The sequence below is a fragment of the Excalfactoria chinensis genome, chromosome 6, assembly GCF_039878825.1.
Source record: "Excalfactoria chinensis isolate bCotChi1 chromosome 6, bCotChi1.hap2, whole genome shotgun sequence".
NCBI classification, from domain to species: Eukaryota; Metazoa; Chordata; class Aves; order Galliformes; family Phasianidae; genus Excalfactoria; species Excalfactoria chinensis.
The window spans coordinates 31,096,431-31,116,886 of NC_092830.1; the positions used below are offsets into that span (position 1 = coordinate 31,096,431).

Sequence of the window (20,456 nt, forward strand, 5' to 3'; positions counted from 1 at the left end):
TCAGGTGATTTACTGAGATTGTGTATATTGTTTGTATTTATAAAGATAGAACATTTAGACTTCAGCAGCGTTATTTTGTTTTTAATATTGCTTAGAGCCATGTTTTAAACTTTGTCCAGCATGTGCTGTATCTGTTGCTCATTCATTTGATTTTTGAGAAGCATGTAATACTGAATACAGAAAATACTGTGTTAAGTACCAATCTTCTAGCCATGGCTTTCAACTATTAAGCAAGGAATAGCTGCTAAAGAGCAGACCATCTTCATACCTAGAAAATATGGAGTACTGGGTGTTCTAGCACAGGCTTCTCAGTTCTGTATCTATTTTTCTTTCATAATTGTTCATGACCAAGACTGTCAGCTTAATTAGGAACTGATGCACTAGTCTGCTATATCATTTCTTACATTTTATCCAGGATTTAAAGCAGGTAGCAAAGGCTCTTAGTGGAGTTAGTAGGGAATGTGATAGTGAAAACGTATCCAAAACATTTTCGAAAAGAGGTACCATAAGCTGGATATGGCTATTTCAAAATTAATGTGTTATCTGGTAGACTATGGAGGCAGAATTATGAAGCTATTAACATAAACCTACCAAAATAGCATCAGCAGGATGGCACCATGTTGAGAAATGGCACAAATCAGGCTGATTAGCCATTTTCATAGTCCTACAATTTGAAAATGTTTTGACAATGCTGTGATGGCATAATGGGATAACAAGCTGAGGACTCAAATATCTCAAGGAGAAAGCCCTGTTTTTGCAGCTGTGCAAACTCTTCAATTTATTGCTTAGATCATAGAATGTCCAGCTGAGTATGACAATAAAATTACAGAATTTATTGTGTATTCTTCACGGAAACTGCCCAGATAATTAAAGGTATGTTGGCAATCAGTTTGGCATTGGCCTCATAATCACAGATATGTGATGGACACTGATTGGCAGGGCTATGAAATATGGAGATTTCCTGAAACTACTCTGCTGTTTGGACAGATGGACTTCATTAGCTGTACTAATAATGCACTGATGATACATGTATACCTACCTGCCTATGCTCACTATCTGATATGAATCAGCACATTAATGGGGCACTGTATTACACCACTGTGGAGGCTCATGGATTATCAGGGTATATCCTCATAGTGCATAATAATCTGGTGTAATTGTGAACAGGGGCTTGCAATGCCAGGTTGTTTGGTGGTCTTGTCTTGTTTCAGTACTAGCAAGCTGTTTTATTTTTTTCCCCATAAAGCCTCACCTAAGTTGTATACTTTTGCATACTATGATTTTAATTGACTCTGCGTCATCTAAAACAGTATATTATCATTGAAGGATGAGGGGTTATCCTGTCCAATCTTCCCCAACTAGGATGCGCTTAAATTATATGGAATAATTCAAGATGGTACTGGAATTTCTCTATGGCTAGTGACTTAATGCTGTCTTATTCAGTATTCATACAGACTTCATGATATATGGCATATTAATCTCTGCATAACCACTTCTTGCAAGCCCTTCCATGGAGACTGTTGCATCTAGTCCAAGACAATTTTCAGCTCTGAAGCGCAGAGTATTATGTAACATTTTTGCAAGGAGGTAACAACCTCATCAGTATACTTCTCTTATTTATTTATTTATTTTTCCCATTTGTTCAATCTCTTTGCATAAAAGAAGGAAATTTAAACAGGAATGTCCTGTCTTGCTTTTGAAACTTATTAGTACCACATATATGATCCTCTAAGCAGTGTGTATTGCACTTTTCTGAAGTTAGAATAAACAGCTTTCTGTCACACTATTTATTTTCCTTATCTTCTCTGCTTCACGCCTTCATTTCTTTTACCTATTTAAAAAGGAATTTGTGTCTTGCTTGTTTTATATATATGATTTATTTGGAGTGTGAGCATGGAGTAGATTGTCTTGATTTTTACCTGTGGGACTCTGGTCATCACATCGTTCTGCCTATTTTTAGGTAGGGGAAGAAGTTCACATGTGGATCAAAGTAATTTTTAATGAAATAATGATCACTTTGGACATCTGCTTATAAAAAGCTTGATTTTGCATCATGTGGCAGTGATACTTGCTGAATGTGTTCATAAAACTGACCATATTCGTATTCTGTAAAGAAACATCACAAAAAGAGCAATTTATCAACTTCATTTTCCAGTCCTTTAAAAAACAGAACTGAAAGAAACACATTTTTGGAAAGATTTTCTTTCCAAGTTGCTGCATCTTTACAAGGTATTGAATTTCTTGAGGGTAGCAACATTGAAGTATAAGCAAACAATTGGTCTGTTCCACAGGAAGGAACTGAGCCATCCCATGAAAACAAAATCTTTCCTAGTGACAAGTAAAATGAACATAGGCTGAAGAGAATTTGCCAGCTGCAACAGAAGACAAAGAGAGAGCATGAATTTTACAGTAAAAATGTGCTTTATCAATTTATTTTTTCTTTTACTCTTCTGAAATGGAGCAAAATAATGGTAGACGAAGTGGCAGTTTCTTGATATATTAAGAGCGTAATCATTTGTAAGGACAGTAATATAGCAAAGCAATATGACCATAAAGCTGTTTTATTTTTGCAGTTGTGCTTTTCAAATACATGCAGACACACTGAAAAAAATATTTGCATTAAAACCTTGAAAGTGCTAGAATTTCTCCTGCTTGCCAGTCTTGTCTAAGCTCTGTGCTTGAGAAAGAGGAGGGTGAGCTGGGTTTGCGTAAGTACCATGCCACTTTTATCTGTGATCAGCTCAAGTGCTGCTGGGCTTATAGACTAAAAAGCTTGAAAACATTGAAGTATATCAGTAGGTTGGTACCAGACAATATCTTGATTTATTTTTTATATATATATACTACCAAGTTTTGAAGACTTGTTTTTCTTTTTCTTTTTTAAGCATCTTTTCCAAACCATTTCTTTGTCTTCCCTCTCACCCAGTTCTTTGGGAAATACTCACAGTAGGTGCGTATCAGAACAAATTGGCTTTGCTTCTTCATATTTTAAACGTAAATCGTCCCCTCTTCTGATTCATATCAAACTCCGGTTCACATCCAAGCATGAGTCCTGAAAGGCCAGCTGAAGGAATTAATGAGAACTTCTTTCTTCTATCCCAACTTTTGTTGTTGTTACACTCTTCTACAGTAAAATTTGTTACGAAGGCTGACTACACTGAGAACACTTAAACTATTGGGATCAAGAACACCAGGCAGTTGCACACAACTGTAATACTTTTCTGTATCAGAGAACAGTTTGAGATGCTTCTTTTCAAGAGGAGTATGTCTGATGTATATGTTCTGGAGTGAGTATATTGGGAAGAAATGTATCTGAGTTGTTTCTGCATCCAGTCTGTATGGCATTTTTGCTTGTGGCTATGAGGGGAGATAAGTTCTTTCTGCAACTGTGACCAACTCACACCTGTATCTCCAAAAGAAGTCTGTGCATTTCTTGTGTCAATCCCCACACATGCAATACGGTGAAACTTCAGTTGATTTGAGTAATCTAATGCACTCCAAAGTGTTAAGTTACTTTAAATTATTCCATTTCTGAGCATGGCAATGTAAACTAAATGTTTTAGAACCAGTGAAAGAGATGGTAAAGAGCATATTGTGGAGGGACAGAGGGTGCTAGAGGGTGCTTCAAAGAGAATTGTAAACCTATATTATTGTTTTTATGCAACACCTTAGAGGCAAGAACTGTTGTCTTTGTGTAATATTTGCACAACTTCCAGAAAGATTATTTTCTCTTTCATAGTGCAAGTACAATACTAACATCAATAATAATAATAATCATCAGCAGCATCATAGTGTTATCCCTACATATGAGGAATATAAAGAACAGTCAATGGGGAAATTTATAAAGTAGTAGAAGAAATTGTAAATATAGAAATAAATAATATTTTTTTGGTAAGTCATAAATTTTTAGGTAAAAACTGGCAGCTGATTGATAGAGTAGCAAACCTAATTGATAATTTATAACTAGGCTGGACAAACTAGATGTGGTTATATCGTTACCCTGGGAAATCCAGGAGGAGGAAGGAGATGTACTTTGTTTAGTAATAATTTCTGAAGTTCTAACGTTAACTACTGTAATATTTTCATTCTAGAGTGGGGATGTAGGAAATCACTGCAGTTCAAAAGTCTGTCTGTGTACCACCTATTGAGATCAGTACTGAAAAATCAGTAAAGTGGATGTAAATAGGAAACTATACATAACAGTTTAATGATACTTGAGTGTGCAAAAAACAAATATCCTACAGAAATACAGAAGTTCAGTAACAGATGGGCTGTCATATTTCTGAGTTTTATTGGGTTTGGTAGCTTAAGTTATGACCTTAATATTGCCTTAATATGAATTACCTGTTGGATTTACGTCTACATTGAACTAATGAAATTTTCAGGCAATGTTTAAATTGGATTTAACGGGAATAAGTGCTGGGAATAAGGGACTACAACAGAACATTGTCATGGAAGACTCACTAATAGTTTCAATTTTATTTTAAAAATGAAATAACCAACACACAACAAGCTTCATGATTAGAAAATAATGGAACAGATATCTAAGTTTAGTTCGACAATAGTAATCTGTATATAATGTTACTAAGGAATATATTATTTTAAAAAGCAGCCAGAGAGTGTTTATGGATTTTGACAATATCATGTTTTAAAAGTGGATTAGTTGAGGACTTGGAAATGAGCAGGTGGCTCTTCTTCTCTCAGTATTTCTCAGGCAGTTTTGTGAATATGCATCACAGCTGAGTGAAACTACGTGCAGATTCGTACCAGAGGAATCACATTCTTTACAGTCTGTATGCATTTACTGGTCTAGGTAGACATTCTATTACTTTGCAGCATTGCCTTTGGCTCTGTTGCGTACAAAAGAGCATCTTCCGTATTATGCACACCAATAGGAAACTCTGCCAATGAAGGCTTAAAGAATTATTCTTAAACGACAGTAATTAAGCTGGTAGTGTGTAAGACTGAAAATTCATTTTGACAATTGCATTATTTCAGGACTTAAAAACAAAAAACAAGTTAAATAACTGAAATCCAGAAAAAATATTTGTATTTAAAATAAATTGAGAAAATATATTTCTACTGCATTAAATATATCCATGAGTGCTTATAGCTGTGAATTGACATTTGACGAATGAGTGAATTTATGTAAAACTTCTGGTTACCTGAAAGGCTGAGCATGTTCTGAAGCCTTTAGGATATCTTTTGATGTTACTTTAGTTCATGGGTTGTTTATCTCTTAATACTACCAAAAATAAGCTATCTCAACATAATGATTTTCTTTTTCGGATAAATTATACTTCTTTGCAGTTTGACAAGCCTGTAATAACTCAAGAATCTTTTCCCCTTTTCCCATGAACTAATCTCATTTTTGGTACCTTTTTAAAATATAACTGCTTTGTTTACCTGTCTGTTATGGAAATATACTTTAATGTGAACTTGCATATTGTACGTTTTAAGGTGCTGGAGCATCTGTCATATGAGGAAAAGCTGAGAGAGGTGGGATTGTTTATTAACCCCAGAGAAGGGTAGCCAGAGTGTAGATCTTGTCAGAAGGGAGGCTGCAAAGGCTGTTTCTGATGGTACCCAGTGACAGAATAGAAGGCAATGGGTGCAAACTGGAACACAGAAACATCAGAAAGCGCTCCTGTGCTGTGTAGGTAGTGAAGCACCAGCACAGGCTGCTGTTTTTAATTATCCTGCAAGGAAGTTATTTGAGACAGCTTTAGAGATAAACTGATAAATGGGCAAAAGATCTTGGGCAGTTTATTACATAAGTTATCAGCATTGTATCTCAGATTTAAAGTAGCATGTAGGAAGAGCAAAGATTTGTATTCAGAGTGTTTCCTTTCAGGAGGATATAACCCAACAACTGGGTAAATATCTCCTTTGTATCTACTGCTTCTCTTATACCCTCAAGTGCCAAAGTTAGTCCTGCTTTTTATGTAACTGATGGGTAAGATGCTTTCCTGTTTTGTAAATTTTATAGTCAATGAGTTGTTTACAGGTTCACAATTAAAACTGTACAATAAGAGTGACTTGTGACAAATTCTAAAATTATCTTCTTGCAATCACCTGTGTCCACATACAGTTTCTATTTTGTTTCTCTTGATCCTGATAAGACAGTATAGAGGGTGTTCTTATGTCATCAGTGAGGAGTAGTCATTTTACACCTGCAGCTTGCTTCATTTTTTTATCTCCTTGATTGCTTCACTTGCTAAGCCTGCAGATAACATGGGAATGAAATGATTTAGTGAGAGCATATCCCTGAGCTATCTAATGAAAATGTTTTAGATATTTAAGCTCATCCTACATCCTATACAGATAAGTGGCATTTTCCAAGTGCTGTTTTAGCCATCTGAAGTGAGCTGTGTAGGACAAGTGGGGTGATTTGTGCTCTAGTGATGCCTTTCTTGACCTCCACCAACTGCCAGGTGAACCCAGGCAAAGAGCTGATGGCTTTAGATGGCTGTGGTTTTCAGAGAGGAACCCACCTGCTGTGTATTTCAGTTCTGACTTCTGGTTTGTTGACAGTTTGACTTAAAATATGCTGTTGTGTCTGTTTTGTTTTTGTAGTCTGTTAAAAACTACACCAAATGTCATGTGAGAAACGAACAGATCTGCAATAAGCTGACCAGCTGCAAGAGCTGCTCGCTGCACCTGAACTGCCAATGGGACCAGCGGCAGCAGGAGTGCCAGGCATTACCTGGTAAGGGCTGCACAGCAGAGATGCTGCTTTTTATAGTTGTCAAAACTGAGGAAGTCTCCTCCATTGTTGTGTGCTCTTGCAGCCTGGAAGGCCAGCTGTGTCCTGGGCTGCATCAGAAGAGGGGTGGCAGCAGGGTGAGGGAGATGATTGTTCCCCTCTATTCTGCACTGGTAAGGCCCATCTGGAGTACTGCATTCAGCCCTGGGGCCCCAGCACAAGGATGTGGAGCTGTTTGGAGTGGGCCCAGAGAAGGGCCATGAAGATGATCAAAGGTCTGGAGCATCTCTCTTATGAAGATGGGTTGAGGTAGTTGGGCTTGTTCAGCTTGGAGAAGAGAAGGTACTGGGGGCACACCTCATTGTGTCCCTCCAGTACTTAAGGGGATCTTAGGAGGGGGATGGACTTTTTACACAATCTGACAGGACAATGGAGAATGGCTATAAACTAAAGGAGAGGAGATTTAAGTTAATTGTTAGAAAGGCATTCTTTACTCAAAGGCTGTGGGGCACCGGCAGTGCTGCCCATAGAACTGTGGATGCCCCATCCCTGGGGGTGCTCAGGGTCAGGTTGAGTGGGACACTGGGTGTTGATCTGATGGCACCCAACTCATTGCAGAGGTGGGACTGGGGGCTCCTTAAGGTTCCTTCCAACCTCAGCTCTTTGATTATTGCAAAGTTCATTTATATTTAAAAGCAAAAATTTAGATTTGTTTTATTGATGCTGACTCTTCACTTCTGAGTGAGCCTACACAATGTGAATACGTGTAATTACAACACACAGATTGCTAGCGTGCGGTCTGGTGATGGGTTTCAGCCTGTGGGGATCCCTGAGTGCAGAGCTGAATTGCTGTACTGCCATGCTCTGCTGTTACACTTTCACTGACACTGTTACTTCTGTTGGCTGGAATTTTGCCTCATAAATTATACTTAAATTACACTTTGGTTTAGCTGCACAGATATGGCCTGAGATCCAGTTTCTTGACTGCATAATGTTTGTAATACTATGGGAGCTGTGAATATTAAAATGCTAATATAAGATATTCTCAGAAGGTGAAGGCTGACATTCTGAATAATATTTATTCTGTAATTTGTATTCATAACAACATATGTGCAGGTAGATATCAGGGCCTTTCCCATTTGATCTCTATGTCCAGTTAAAGTTAATGAACAACATTTCTTACAGGAATTGTGAATGTGGTATATGCAGTATTAAGCTGTGTTTGTGACATTTATGTAAATATTAACTACAATAATTGCACTGAATTATTAACTTTTGATAGTTATCTACATCTGAGTAATGCTGAAATATGTTGAAAAGGAAATGCTTCTTAAGATGTTACTAGAAATTCTTATCATTCTGATTGTGTTTATATTTAGGCTTAAATGTGATAAAGTAAAACAGGATACAGTTTTGATCTCTTAATTCCAGAATGGTTGCTTTCACATTTCTGAAATTTAGTCTGCAATTAAGAAAACTGATTGCTGAAGTGTTGTTAATTATATACATAATCTGATCTTTAATGTGTAGTTGTGCTCAAATATGAATACAGGGAAAAAGTGTAATAACGATATTTTCATAATGAAAGTTAGTATATCTCTGATAAATATTTCAGACAATTATACATTAGTTTTCAAAACAATATTCTAATTTTTTAAATGAGAATGCTTGATAGTGTATTACTATATTCATTTATTTTTAATTTATGTGACTTGAAAATGGAAACTTATAATTGGCCTATATTTTTGAACTACAGTCTCAAGAAGATAAAATTCACATTTTCTTAGACTTTCTAATTGTTTTTCAATTCAGCTTTAACCATCTGCTTTTTATACTAGCTCACCTGTGTGGGGAAGGATGGAGTCACATTGGAGATGCCTGCCTCCGCATAAATTCTAGTCGTGAAAGCTACGACAATGCCAAACTGTACTGCTACAATTTAAGTGGGAATCTTGCTTCATTAACAACCTCAAAAGAAGTGGAATTTGTTCTGGATGAAATACAGAAGTACACACTTCAGGTAACTTGGGTAACTGTGATTGATGTTCCCGTGAATTAAATTTTCTCTGAGGAATCTATTTTAAGGTTTTATCCACGGTAGACAGAGGAAAGTATCTGCCCTCATACGGACTTGAAGGAAATATAATGTGGTGGTAAAGACTGATATCAGTGATGTGTGGGATATTAAAGAAAACTTGTGCTTAAACCTAACGTTCCCAAGTGCTTCTCCTTACCTGCTTTAACTGCTTTGGATTACTGTTTACAAATGACTTTTAAGAGATGAAAAGAAGGCTGATTAAAGGAATTCTCATCCCTTTGAACGTACTGTGATGGCAGGAATCAAGAAAAGGGAAAATATTTTTTTACTGTAACACAGAAAGATGTCTTCGCTTTCATATCAGTATAGGTAAAACTTCTCTTAGGATTGTTTTTGAGTAGTGAATACCTTGGCTATTCCAAGAGGAAGCTGAAATGACTATTGGCATGGCATGACTTTTCCTTCTCTTTCTGTTCTGCTCACTTTGTAGCAGAACAGACTTTGTCCATTATATGCACCATTTTAGCTGACGAGCACCTTTCCTTTTTGTTTTCGTAACACTCAGTGAAGTTATAGGTATGTGAGGATTCCTCATGTGAATGAATTGCTTTTCATCGCCTCTACAGTTAATCTTACTGTATATGAAATGCATTTTTCTTCCTTTTTGTGGACACTAAAGTTGTGTTAGATTAAAAAAAGAAAAAGAAAGAAGTAGGATAAACTCAACTGCTTGAAAAGAGCATTATTATGGATACTGCAGAATAAAATTCTCCAGAAGTTAATGGTGAGCCCTGTCTTCAGGAAAGTGTAACTTTATCTCCACTGAAATAGCTTCTCCCTGCTGCACCTATGAAAGGTATTAAAAATACAACATGTAAAAATACACAGCAGTTTCCTCTAATCATGTTCTAATCATTTAAGCACACTGTTTCCTGTTTTTAAATCTGGCTGTCATGTTTCAATAATGGCAGACTGTGGCTGAGAGCAATATGTCCAAGGCAGAATTGCATCTGTCTGCTGTCTCTGAAGTGGTTGATAAGATACCACTCATGACTGTGGCGTCTAATGAGTAGACAGGGGTGGAAATGGGTGTGAGTAAAACTTCTTAAAAGCCTTTGAGATTCACAGACAGTTTATTTTTTTAATATTTTACTTGAATGTTCTCCCAGCTGCTGTGTGGGTTTTTCTTTTATTTAATGTTGCTGTTCTGCTGAATGTACACCTACAGATACCTATACGTATACACTGTGTACACAAGAGTATGCATATGTGTACATGTACAAATATATGTGCACGTGCATATATTTTGTGTTTGGCAGTATATATTTCTGTATAATACAGATCCATTTAATTTCTGCTAGAAACAGATCTATGTCAATTGGAAGCCTTTGGATAAAGAAAATGGATGATGTAAATAAAACAATTTGCTGTGACTTATATCACTTTCTGTAATTAATAGTTGTAATCCCTTATGTAGAAATTCATAGTGCTTCCTAAGAGCTTTTTTCCAATTTCTGATACTCAAAGCTTGTCAGTGTGAGACAGAATACATCTGTTTTCCCTGTCTGGGCCTTAGCTGCCTTGGAATTACATTGCTGTAATGCATTGTGTTGAGGAATGCTGGGAGGACTGTCCTCATCTTTTTGCTTACAGGTAGCTTAGAATACTGCAACTTTTTCATTAACTGTCTGATTGGACTGGGAACCTGTAGTGTCAGTGACAGACTACATCAGCTGCTTAGGGAATTGCTCTGAGAACTCAAGATATCTGTTTATTTTGACTTTTCAAGCTCAAAACCTTCAGATCTTCAAATTACAGCATCTTTTAAAATGCTGGTGCTGGAAATGCAGTCAGTAGCTGCCTATGACAGTCTAAAAGAAAGAAGTCATGGGCACAGCCATGTACTGGTAAAAACATCCAAGTCTCTGATAGTCTCATGCCATTTGAAGGGCACGTGCCTCCGGTGTCTTCATTTAATATGGACTGCAACCAACTGGGGTCAGGGAAATGCTAAAGAAGTGTACTTAGCTGCTGGAAATCCTTATCTTCCTATATGTCCAGGGTGTGGGCTCAGAGGGGCTCAGACAAGCTGTGTTAGTGCATGAAGCATGTGGGAATGGCCTGCAAGGCAATGATGGAATGATTAATTATCAGTCTGATGAGGGTGGTGGAAAGAATTGGTTAAAAGTGCATACGTACCTCAGAGAAGGAGATATAACTATTGGTTGTATATTTCTGCTTCTTTCAATAAATAGAGAACTTGGATGGAAAACATGTATTTATTTATTTTTACCAGTAACTCAAGTATTTTCAGTTCTTTGCTAATGAAGGAAAGGGACAAGTAATGCTTTGGTCAGAAGATCCCTCCTGACACTGTACTTATTCTGACAGCTGACTCTGTGATATGAAATAATATTAAAGGTGCAAGAAAAATTGCAGTAGCAAAATTATAAAAGGCAATGATTTGTCTAGTTACATATTATGCCTTTTTTTTTTTTTTCCTATGGTCTCTCATTATAATTGCTGTATAACAGATCTAACAGTGTGTACTGGATTTCTGTTATGACTGATACTGCCTGTCTGGCATGAAGAATTGAAGAGAAATTGCTCTTTGTGTTTGGAAGCCAGATTTGTTGTTGTGTGTTTTTGTTTTTGTTTCAGAACTTAGAAGTTCTGCAAGGTGACATCCTGCTGTGTGTATCTTTATTTAAATACGTCGTGAGCTGATGAGGTGGTATAAATTTTAGATACCTCACATACGGTTTATGCAATTGAAGACAAATGTGTGCACATTAGAGGTATATCTCAAGTTAAACAGCCAGTTACTTACCCAAATCTCTAATGGAATGCTGACACAATGTATGTTGTTTTTCAGTTACATTTTGAAGGAAAAAATACATTTGTATCTGTCCGATTGCATTTGTTATCTGTGAGAGAGTCTAAATGTCTTATCAGGTTTGACAGGGTCTCTGAAATGTTGCTTGATTTTTCTTTTGTCTGCCTCCTCCTCTCAAACTGCAGTCATGATGATTTAAGGTGTGAGATTTCATTTCAGATGGCTTGTTTCTGTGACAGATGGTGGTGTGGAGTTCACAGATGTAGCCAGAGAAACTGGGAGGTGAACACTACCTTAACCTGAAGGTGGAGTGTGACATGGGGGAGGTTGATGTCAGAGGCTTTCAAACCTTTCTCCTGTATGGAACAAAAGCTTTCAGGCTTAGGAAACGGGTCAGAGTGACATTTCAAAATAAGAATATGAATCTATTTTTATCTTTATTTGATATACTGAGAAAAGAAGGAAAATTTCCGCAACTGGTTTGTTTTAAAGAACTGCTAAAATGATATCAAGGTCTCAGAAGTTCTTCATTTTTCGTAGAAATGATGTGGGGCTTTGTAGATTGCTTTCTAACACAAAGTCATTCTTCTAGGACAAATCTAGCTTCATTTCTTCATCAGGTTTTTAGAGTAACACAAAACCTTGATGTTTTGGAGAGACTAAGAGGGAGGAGGTTGCCCTTGTCTCTACATCCTGCCAAGAATTCATTCATTATTGTTATTTTTTCTTAATTCTGATACTAAACTGGAAATACATAATTGCCTCCTTTTAAAGGTTGAAGTTCACTTGATATTTAAAAAGTGACGACATGCAGACCTGTGCAGTGTGAGTTCAAATCACTGCTGAATTTGCAGCTATACTCTAAAATGATGACTAACAACTGAATTTGTCTAATTTGTATTTTTCATTGAAAATAAATAGAATTAATTGAGAGAATGCCAAAGTAAACACGATGGATAGATAGCAGAGTTCATGACAAAGCAAAATAGTGCTTGACATTTTTTTTTATATACTGCTTTATTGACCCAGTAAGCAAAATGCTGTATTAGATTCATGTATTTCTGCAAAACAAGACAAAAAACAACAGCAGTATAAGGTTAATTAATTGTTTCTGATATTACCCTAACATGTATATATTTTAAATGAGCAGACTCATTTAAAAGTGCAATTAGTTCTCTTTTGAGTTTACTTACCACCATGGGATTTAACTAGAAATAAAAAATTTCTTGCAGTTATGCAATAAATTCTGAGAAGATTTGGTTTTGCTGTAGTAAGCAGAAACAAAAATGAGAATGGTTTTGAATGATGCATTTCATTAAATTAAATGTTTGCAACTTTTCCTTTACTATGCTGTTTTCAGGGCGAGGCGTTCTTTATAAATCACTCTCCAGCGCAGGTTGTGGTTAATTAGTGAGCTTTGGATGGCAACAATTCCTTGTTAGCTCCAAGTATTCTCAGTGGGCTGCATGTTTTTAAGGTTTTGTTTTGTTTGCTTGTAGTGAAGCTGACTTTTTTTTTTTTTTTTTTTTCCCTGAGTTGGTCTCTTTTTACACTTCCTAGCAGTCCCTCATTACCTTTGTGCTTGTGGAGATGTAATAATTTCATTCAGCATTCAACATCTGTATTGTTACATTAACTATCTATTAGTTCACCTCTTGATGTGCTGATTTCCTGCTTTCAGAAAGGTGGGAACTCAGCTCACTTTGGATGCCTTGGGAAGGAAACCTGAACTCTCTGGGTACATATTAACAAAAATAAAATGTGTAGGTACCTTTCATAGATTAAATGTATACTTTTATAACAAAAGCCCAGCAATGAGGTAGTAACTGGAATAGATGATTTCTCTTCTTATAGCTCATTTTCTCATTAGGCAGTTTTTCATTAGTAATGATGCAGAAATGAAGAAAGCTAATGGCAAGCTCTTCTTAAAACTGAGAATGATGTGGAAATGTGAATGATAAGGGGCAGCATTATTTTCAAGGTTCTGTTTTATGCTTTTATGAGGGTAAGGAGTTTAAGTGGATCTTGAAAAGTTCTTTAAATTTGTCTGTAAGATATTGTGACACAGTTAGGCACAAAGAAAACAATTCAGAAGAGTACTGAGAACTTACAGGAGAGCTTAATATCCAAAATGAAAGGAGTTTAAATAAAGATGCGGATGAATTTGGCTGTATTTTTTTTCTGAAAGAAATGCATGGTTGCTCATCAATTTCTGTGATTATGAAACAGGGTAATTATATGCCTCAGTACTAATTGGCTATTCAGTAAAGGAAGTCTTGCTCACTTTACTCATCTGCAAATTATTCAACCTTCATTTAGTTTGTGCTGAGGCAGCAGTAGAGCCTGAAAAATGTTGTGATAAATAAATGATTGTGTATGCTGTATATCTCAAAGCAACTTAGTCTGTCTTAAATCTTCTGAGTAAACAGTGGAATTAATATGAAGTATCAGCTCTGTAGTTAATGGTACACAATCATACTTTCTAACTTAGTTCCATAATTACTACTTAGAAGAAAATTAAAATGTTAACTGTTTAGAAAAAGAGCAAGTTTTTAAGCTAGTGGTGATCAGTATTTAATAAATTGATGTAATTACTAAAAGCCTGTTTTATGTTCAACTGAGTAGGACTGTTGATGTGAGTACAAAGTGACATGAAATATTCCATAGGACTGCATCGTACGATTGTAATCTTGCTCTTGTTAGATGAAAATAAATCCCTGTCCAGCAATTTTTCTCTGAGTTTAATAACCCCCAGATCTTTTCTAACTTAGCACAAAGGTTGATTTTTCACTTAAAAGGGGTTTTGGCAAGTTCTTATCACTGTTATGAATGATTGTTCTATGAAACTGGATAATCCTTCACTGCTTGTATTACAAGCGTAAGAGTATGGCTTATTAAGAGTGGATGCAGGTTTTAAAAACTTGCCTAGAAACAAATAGATAAGGAGAGAAGCATTTTTAGAGAATGGTTCCAAGGTTTCGATCATGTAATGGGATGAAGTTATGGATTATATGACTCTCAAACTCTTGAGATATATCTGATTGCGTTCCCCAGTGCAAGGTTAGCATGGCCTATTACAAGCTTTCCCTAGCCAGACTTTACCAGCTACTGTATATTGCATTGCTTTTTCACTGTAAAATTCTACTAAGCTACAGTTGGAACAATTCTTGGTATTTTTCCTCCCCTTTTTTTAGTCCTTTATCTCTTCTCTAAGAACTTACCTAAAATGCTGTAACGCTATTGGGGAAAAAAAGTAGTTGTTGTTGATGCGGTTTTAAAATGAATGGTATACAATATATAGCCAGTGTTTTCATAGATATGTTCTCGAGTCCCATTTTTAAAAATTACCCACTGGTTCATTTCAGAGTATTCTTTTTCTTTTTCAAATCAACTTCTCAATTTCAAATAGAAACCAATAATTCAAATAATCTTGAAATCCTATAAAGAAGTTTAATAACTGTTTAATGCAGTCACAAAGCTTTTTGTTTTGTTGAGTTTTTTGTGGATGTGTCATAATGTAGATGAAATATAGCTTTTTAGCTCTTCATGATTTTACAACAAGAGAACAAAAATGCTTAATGATAATGTCTTAAAGTAATGACAAATTTTTGCTTAAGAAGATAATCATAGTTTATATGATTCTTCAGTGGCATTTTAAAGTAAACAATTTAGAGACGTAAGTGGAAGTTCAGTCCTTAGATGCAGTTGTGAATCTTGATTGGAAGAATCAAAATTAAGATTATGAATCAGAGCAAATGATTAGTTTCTGCAAAACAGCTTTTCCAGGTAATGAAGCTCATGTTTTGAGGAAGTGAGGACTTCAAATAAGCATTTTCATAGAGTATAATAATATAAGCTACTTACTTTTAAATGCTATTTCCTTCCAATTAAGTTCTTTAAGTTGATTGAAAAATACATTATTAGAGCAAACATGACAATTAACTTGAAATTAGTTTGTCAGAACACACTGTTTATCGCAATGGATGGCTGTGAATTTTATATGCTGTTTGCATTTGTTTGTTGGCTTTGACTACGCAGTAACAGTCATTTTTTGCTTCGTGTTATCAGCATGTTAACTGCTATCAATAGCAGTTTTTGACTGTAGTCCACTACATCATGGAATTAATGCCACATAATTCAGTATATGCTTTAAGCATGTCCTTGGAGCTCTTTGCTGGCCTACTTCTCAGCCATCATCTTAACTACATGCCAAAAGCCACATGAGTGAGCCTGCAAGGGAGTAGCTTTGATATGTGTTTGGTAGCATGCTAATCGGTGACGGGTCTGTATTTAAATGTGTAACAAAAGAGCCAAAGATGGAACATATGGAATTTGAGATATCTGGCACAATGGCTGTAAGTTGTCCAGATACTGCTGCTGTTAAGGAATTAAGGCAACAGCTGTATGATATGCATTATTTATGTTTTAAGACGTTCATGTTTTGGGGGATATTGCTTTTATCTCCTATGGCTGCTCTGGCCTTCCTGATTCCCCCTGTGACTTTGTTGTCATTTAAAGGGTTCTGAGACTCTCTTATTCGAATAGAAGTATTTCCCTCCAATTGTCACTGCTTCTCCTTAGTTTTCATTGTTGGCCTGACATGTTTTTCACTATAGCTGGACTAGGATATCCATTTTCTTTGAACTGATGCTAGGACTGAATTACTTGGCAGCACAATCAAAATTGTCAGTAATGTGTTGAATGTGTTCTCTTAGCTAGAATTTCTCAGCCCCAAAGTAGGCAATTAAGGTTGTTTTAGGTCTGCTTGTCAGCAGTATATCCTGTCTAATGCCTAAACCCCTGACATATTCTGTACAAGCCTGGGTGCATTCTAGAGTGGAATACCTAAAGCCATGCATAAGTATCTACAGTTTTTTTGATGCATACGGACCACATACATCTAGAGCAATCTGGGCAACTAAATATCAAATGAAATTCAAGACTTATCTTTTGTCACCTTCCAGATGCTCAAAGGCATGTATCACATTCTTTCTAGTGCCTAGAGCTGGGAGCTTTCAGATACCTGAAAGGTTAGTCAGCTGGGGAAGAAAAGAAGTTATAAAGCCAATGGAGAAGTGAGACAGGAGAGCAGTGGGTGGCATTTTTCAGAATTTTCCTGTTCCTGACAGTCTCTAAGTGTGCATCATTCCTTATGGAACAGAACGTTTCTTACTCGTTTTATGGTTTAAGTCTGTTCTTGCATCTGCCAGTGTATTAGATGCTTAGCAGTTTTTATTTGATCATGTTTCAAACCGATAGGAAAGAAGAGGGACAGGACATAGGGTACATATTTTATGAAGGTGAGGAATACTAAATATTCCTCCTGATTTTTCTGAAGGGAAATTAATGACCCTTCATGTTTCAGACGCTGCTAATGAGGCAGAGGAAAAAGGTGAAGAATGCTCTGATCAGGTATAGATTTAATGTATCTGAAAGATTAAACCTGAGTGGCTCAAGAAAGATGTGTAAGATGAAAGATCTGAGACATGATGGCAGTGACTCCTGATTCATTTGTGAAAAAACACATAGGTATGAAACCAAGGCAGTTTACTTCTAGGGTATACTGTGGTGTTTTACCTGTAAATTATGTCAGTTGAGAACCGAATTCACAAGCAGATCAACATATTTTTCTTTGGAGCTGACAACATCTGCCCTTTGTCTGGTACAGATGGTTGTGTTTGGCTCTGTGGTACTAACTCACCACTACATACATGTCACAGCCTATGGTATCTTTGTAGCTCTCTTCCCTATATTTAAACTTAGGTTGATGATAACCACCTGTAGACAAAGACTATGTGAAGAAAAGCGTTTCAGTATCTTGAGATTTGAAGTGATAGGACCAAGAACGTTTTACAGAAATAGACTGGAGTAGACAAAGGCCTTTGTTCCTGCTTTTCTCTAGTTAATTGTACAAATAAGATGTAATGATAGTGAACAGAATTAATTATTTAATGTTACTGATCCATCTTAAATAATTTTTGAGAATCAATTCTTATTATGGTTGTTCATAGGATAGAAATCAACAAGAAAGGTATATTCAGTGTCTACTTACTGGTACTGGAAAAATGGATTTATCCCTTTCATCTGTCTCTGATGTGCCAGTAGATGCTGACCAGTATCACCAGTTCAAATTTTAAAGGATATTGTATTTGTCCTGTTTTTTCCTTTGATTTTTGTAAAGTACTGACTCCTTTGTTTTATCATCCATGTTGACCTGGCAATTGCTAATAGTAGCCACTGGACAAAATACGATTTCTCTATGAATATTCAGCTAGGCTTATAATTCTTTATTGAATGGTATTACCAAGTGTTTAACTGATTATCTCTGATTTTTTTATTCTTTTTCATAGAAAATTTCACCTTGGGTAGGATTACGCAAGATCAACATTTCCTACTGGGGATGGGATGACATGTCTCCTTTTACAAACACAACTCTACAGTGGCTTCCTGGAGAGCCAAATGACTCTGGCTTCTGTGCATATCTAGAAAGAGCAGAGGTGGCAGGTCTGAAAGCAAATCCATGCACTGCAATGGCAGATGGTCTTGTCTGTGAAAAACCTGTCGGTAAGCAATCTTTTATATTCAGTTATTGTTACCATAACGATTAGCAAACTGTCTGGATTTTCACTTGGCTAAAAGAGATTATTAGACAATTTGAATTACACAATTACACATCAAACTTTTACTTTTTACTTTTTGAGAAATGTGGAGCTTTAATTGAGAAAACGAATAATATCCCTAAAACAGCAAATATTTATTTGTAAGGTTGTGTGCGTAGCTTAGTCTACATAACACCAAAAGTCTTATCAGTTGGCTCTGATTCATTAGTCAGTTTCAACATTAACAGTAATGTTTAGAGTCTGTGATGAAGTTCAACATAGCTGATGCTGCTATAAACAACTCTTCTTTTTAAACCTCACTGAATATTGTTGAACATTTTAATAATCTAAAAGACTGACAAAACATAGATGTTTTGTTCCCCCTGTTAGTTTCTTTGTGTCTAAAAAGTTCTATGCCAGATGGTCACTGGCCAGTTCTCAATACTTTGAGAAAGTTGAAAGGGGTTGACTGACATCCTTCAGTAAGATGACTGTGTACCCAAAAGCTGGGAAGCTCTCTCAGTGCATGCACACCTTCTTTAGAGTCCCAATGGATGATAATGTGGTAACCAGTGTTAATGCCTAGAGTCACAATTACTTGGATGTCATCAATACGCTCCTGTACAGGAGCCTGAATATTCTATGTGGGTAGAAGCTAGACTCTGACACTTTCAATATTTACTCATATTGTGATTTTTCTATAGGGGGACTTGGTGTCCTAAAAGCTATGGACACTCAAAAGTGTATTGTTAGAGCTGTTACAGGAGTTACTTACTGTCTGGGTTGCAACATGAAGTGCATACAATTTCTTTGTTTAAATGTAGTTTATTTTAACCTTGCTTACTCAGAATTTCTTACAGTTGATTCTTGTTTTTACCCTTCACTTACTAATTAGAATTAGAACTCCTGTTTAATCAAAAGATGATGCTAGACCCATAGCTTTTACATATTATACTTCAAATTAATGCATTCATTCTGTAATTGTCCCATGTATCTCTTCATTGTGCAGTTAAGCACACAAAACTCTTTACATTTCCTTTTAATGTGTATTTTTTTCACTGTCAATAGTATCACTGTCAACTACAATGTATGCTGACAATGTAATATATAAATACGATATCTTATCTGAGGCATTGAACTTTTGTTCAAAATCACAATTTTTTGTTCTTTCTAGTTAGTCCCAACCAGAATGCAAGACCCTGCAAAAAGCCATGTTCCCTGAGAACGACATGTTCCAACTGTACGAGTAATGGTATGGAATGTATGTGGTGCAGCAGTACAAAACGATGTGTTGATTCCAATGCCTATATAATCTCCTTCCCATATGGACAGTGTCTAGAATGGCAAACTGCAACATGCTCCCGTGAGTACCTTAATGTATTGAATAGGATTGCTGTTCAGTGATGTAATTTTTTTCCATTCAGAAGTATACCTGTTGGAATAGAACTAAACACTTTCACTACAATTAAAAACAACTTCCCATAATGACTTTATTTAGCCACTGATGTCAGCAGTTGGTATTGTGTAACTATTTCTAGATAAAGATGAAATATTTGTATCTATCTTAAGATGAAACATATTTAATCTTTTGAAAGAAACAATGAAAAGTGCTTATTGCATTCAGATAAAGAAAAAAATATCATGTTAGTTTTGATGACTAGCTTTATTGTATGAGATGATGTCCATGAGTTGGGACAAAGTACTCGCAAAATTGGAGACCTAATATTATAGACATTCAGTGTGACATCCTGTTACTAAGTAGGGGAGGTGAACTGAAATGAGAGTTTTTTTTTAACATTCTGTTGTATTTCGTTAGTAGAGTCAAAATAGCCAATTTTCCAACTGTGCAAAGATAAAACAATGATATAATGATGATGATAATAGTCTTGAGAATACTGTAGCACCATCGCAAAACAAATGGTCTTGGTCTTCATTAAATTCTAATTTGCAAATGCTGATAACAGACTCTTGCAAATTACTTGTCCTTTCCATAGAAGTATAAAGAGTTCAGATAGATAAAAGAAAGTGCAAAAGACATTTTCCTGATGTGATCAGATAAGGTCAAGTCTCCGAATGTACAAGATGGCTCACTTCATTCTGTAGATTTCTTTCTTTGTTAAGAAGCAAAGGTATTCTCCAAACATCCCTTTTAGAAACATATTTCATCAGAAATCAATCTGGTGCCTCTAGGAGAAAAAGAAACCTGTTCAATGTGTCTTTCAGTGTAGTATTAACTAACACTACCAATCCCCACATGTAATGGACTTCAGTGGGGCT

The 20,456-nt window shown here is 36.1% G+C and overlaps 1 protein-coding gene across 6 annotated transcripts in view; it reads left to right on the forward strand.

The window, feature by feature from the left end:
- Positions 1–20,456, forward strand: part of ATRNL1 (attractin like 1) — a 403,630-nt gene that overhangs the window by 84,994 nt on the left and 298,180 nt on the right. For all 6 annotated transcript variants that reach the window (XR_011904014.1, XR_011904015.1, XM_072339810.1 and 3 more), the window contains exons 14-17: positions 6,577–6,709; positions 8,545–8,726; positions 17,931–18,144; positions 19,354–19,542. Coding sequence is in view for 4 of the 6 variants with exons in the window: in XM_072339810.1 (XP_072195911.1) it covers positions 6,577–6,709; positions 8,545–8,726; positions 17,931–18,144; positions 19,354–19,542 (718 nt within the window). In the remaining 2 variants the exon portion in view is untranslated. The remainder of the gene's footprint in view (positions 1–6,576; positions 6,710–8,544; positions 8,727–17,930; positions 18,145–19,353; positions 19,543–20,456) is intronic.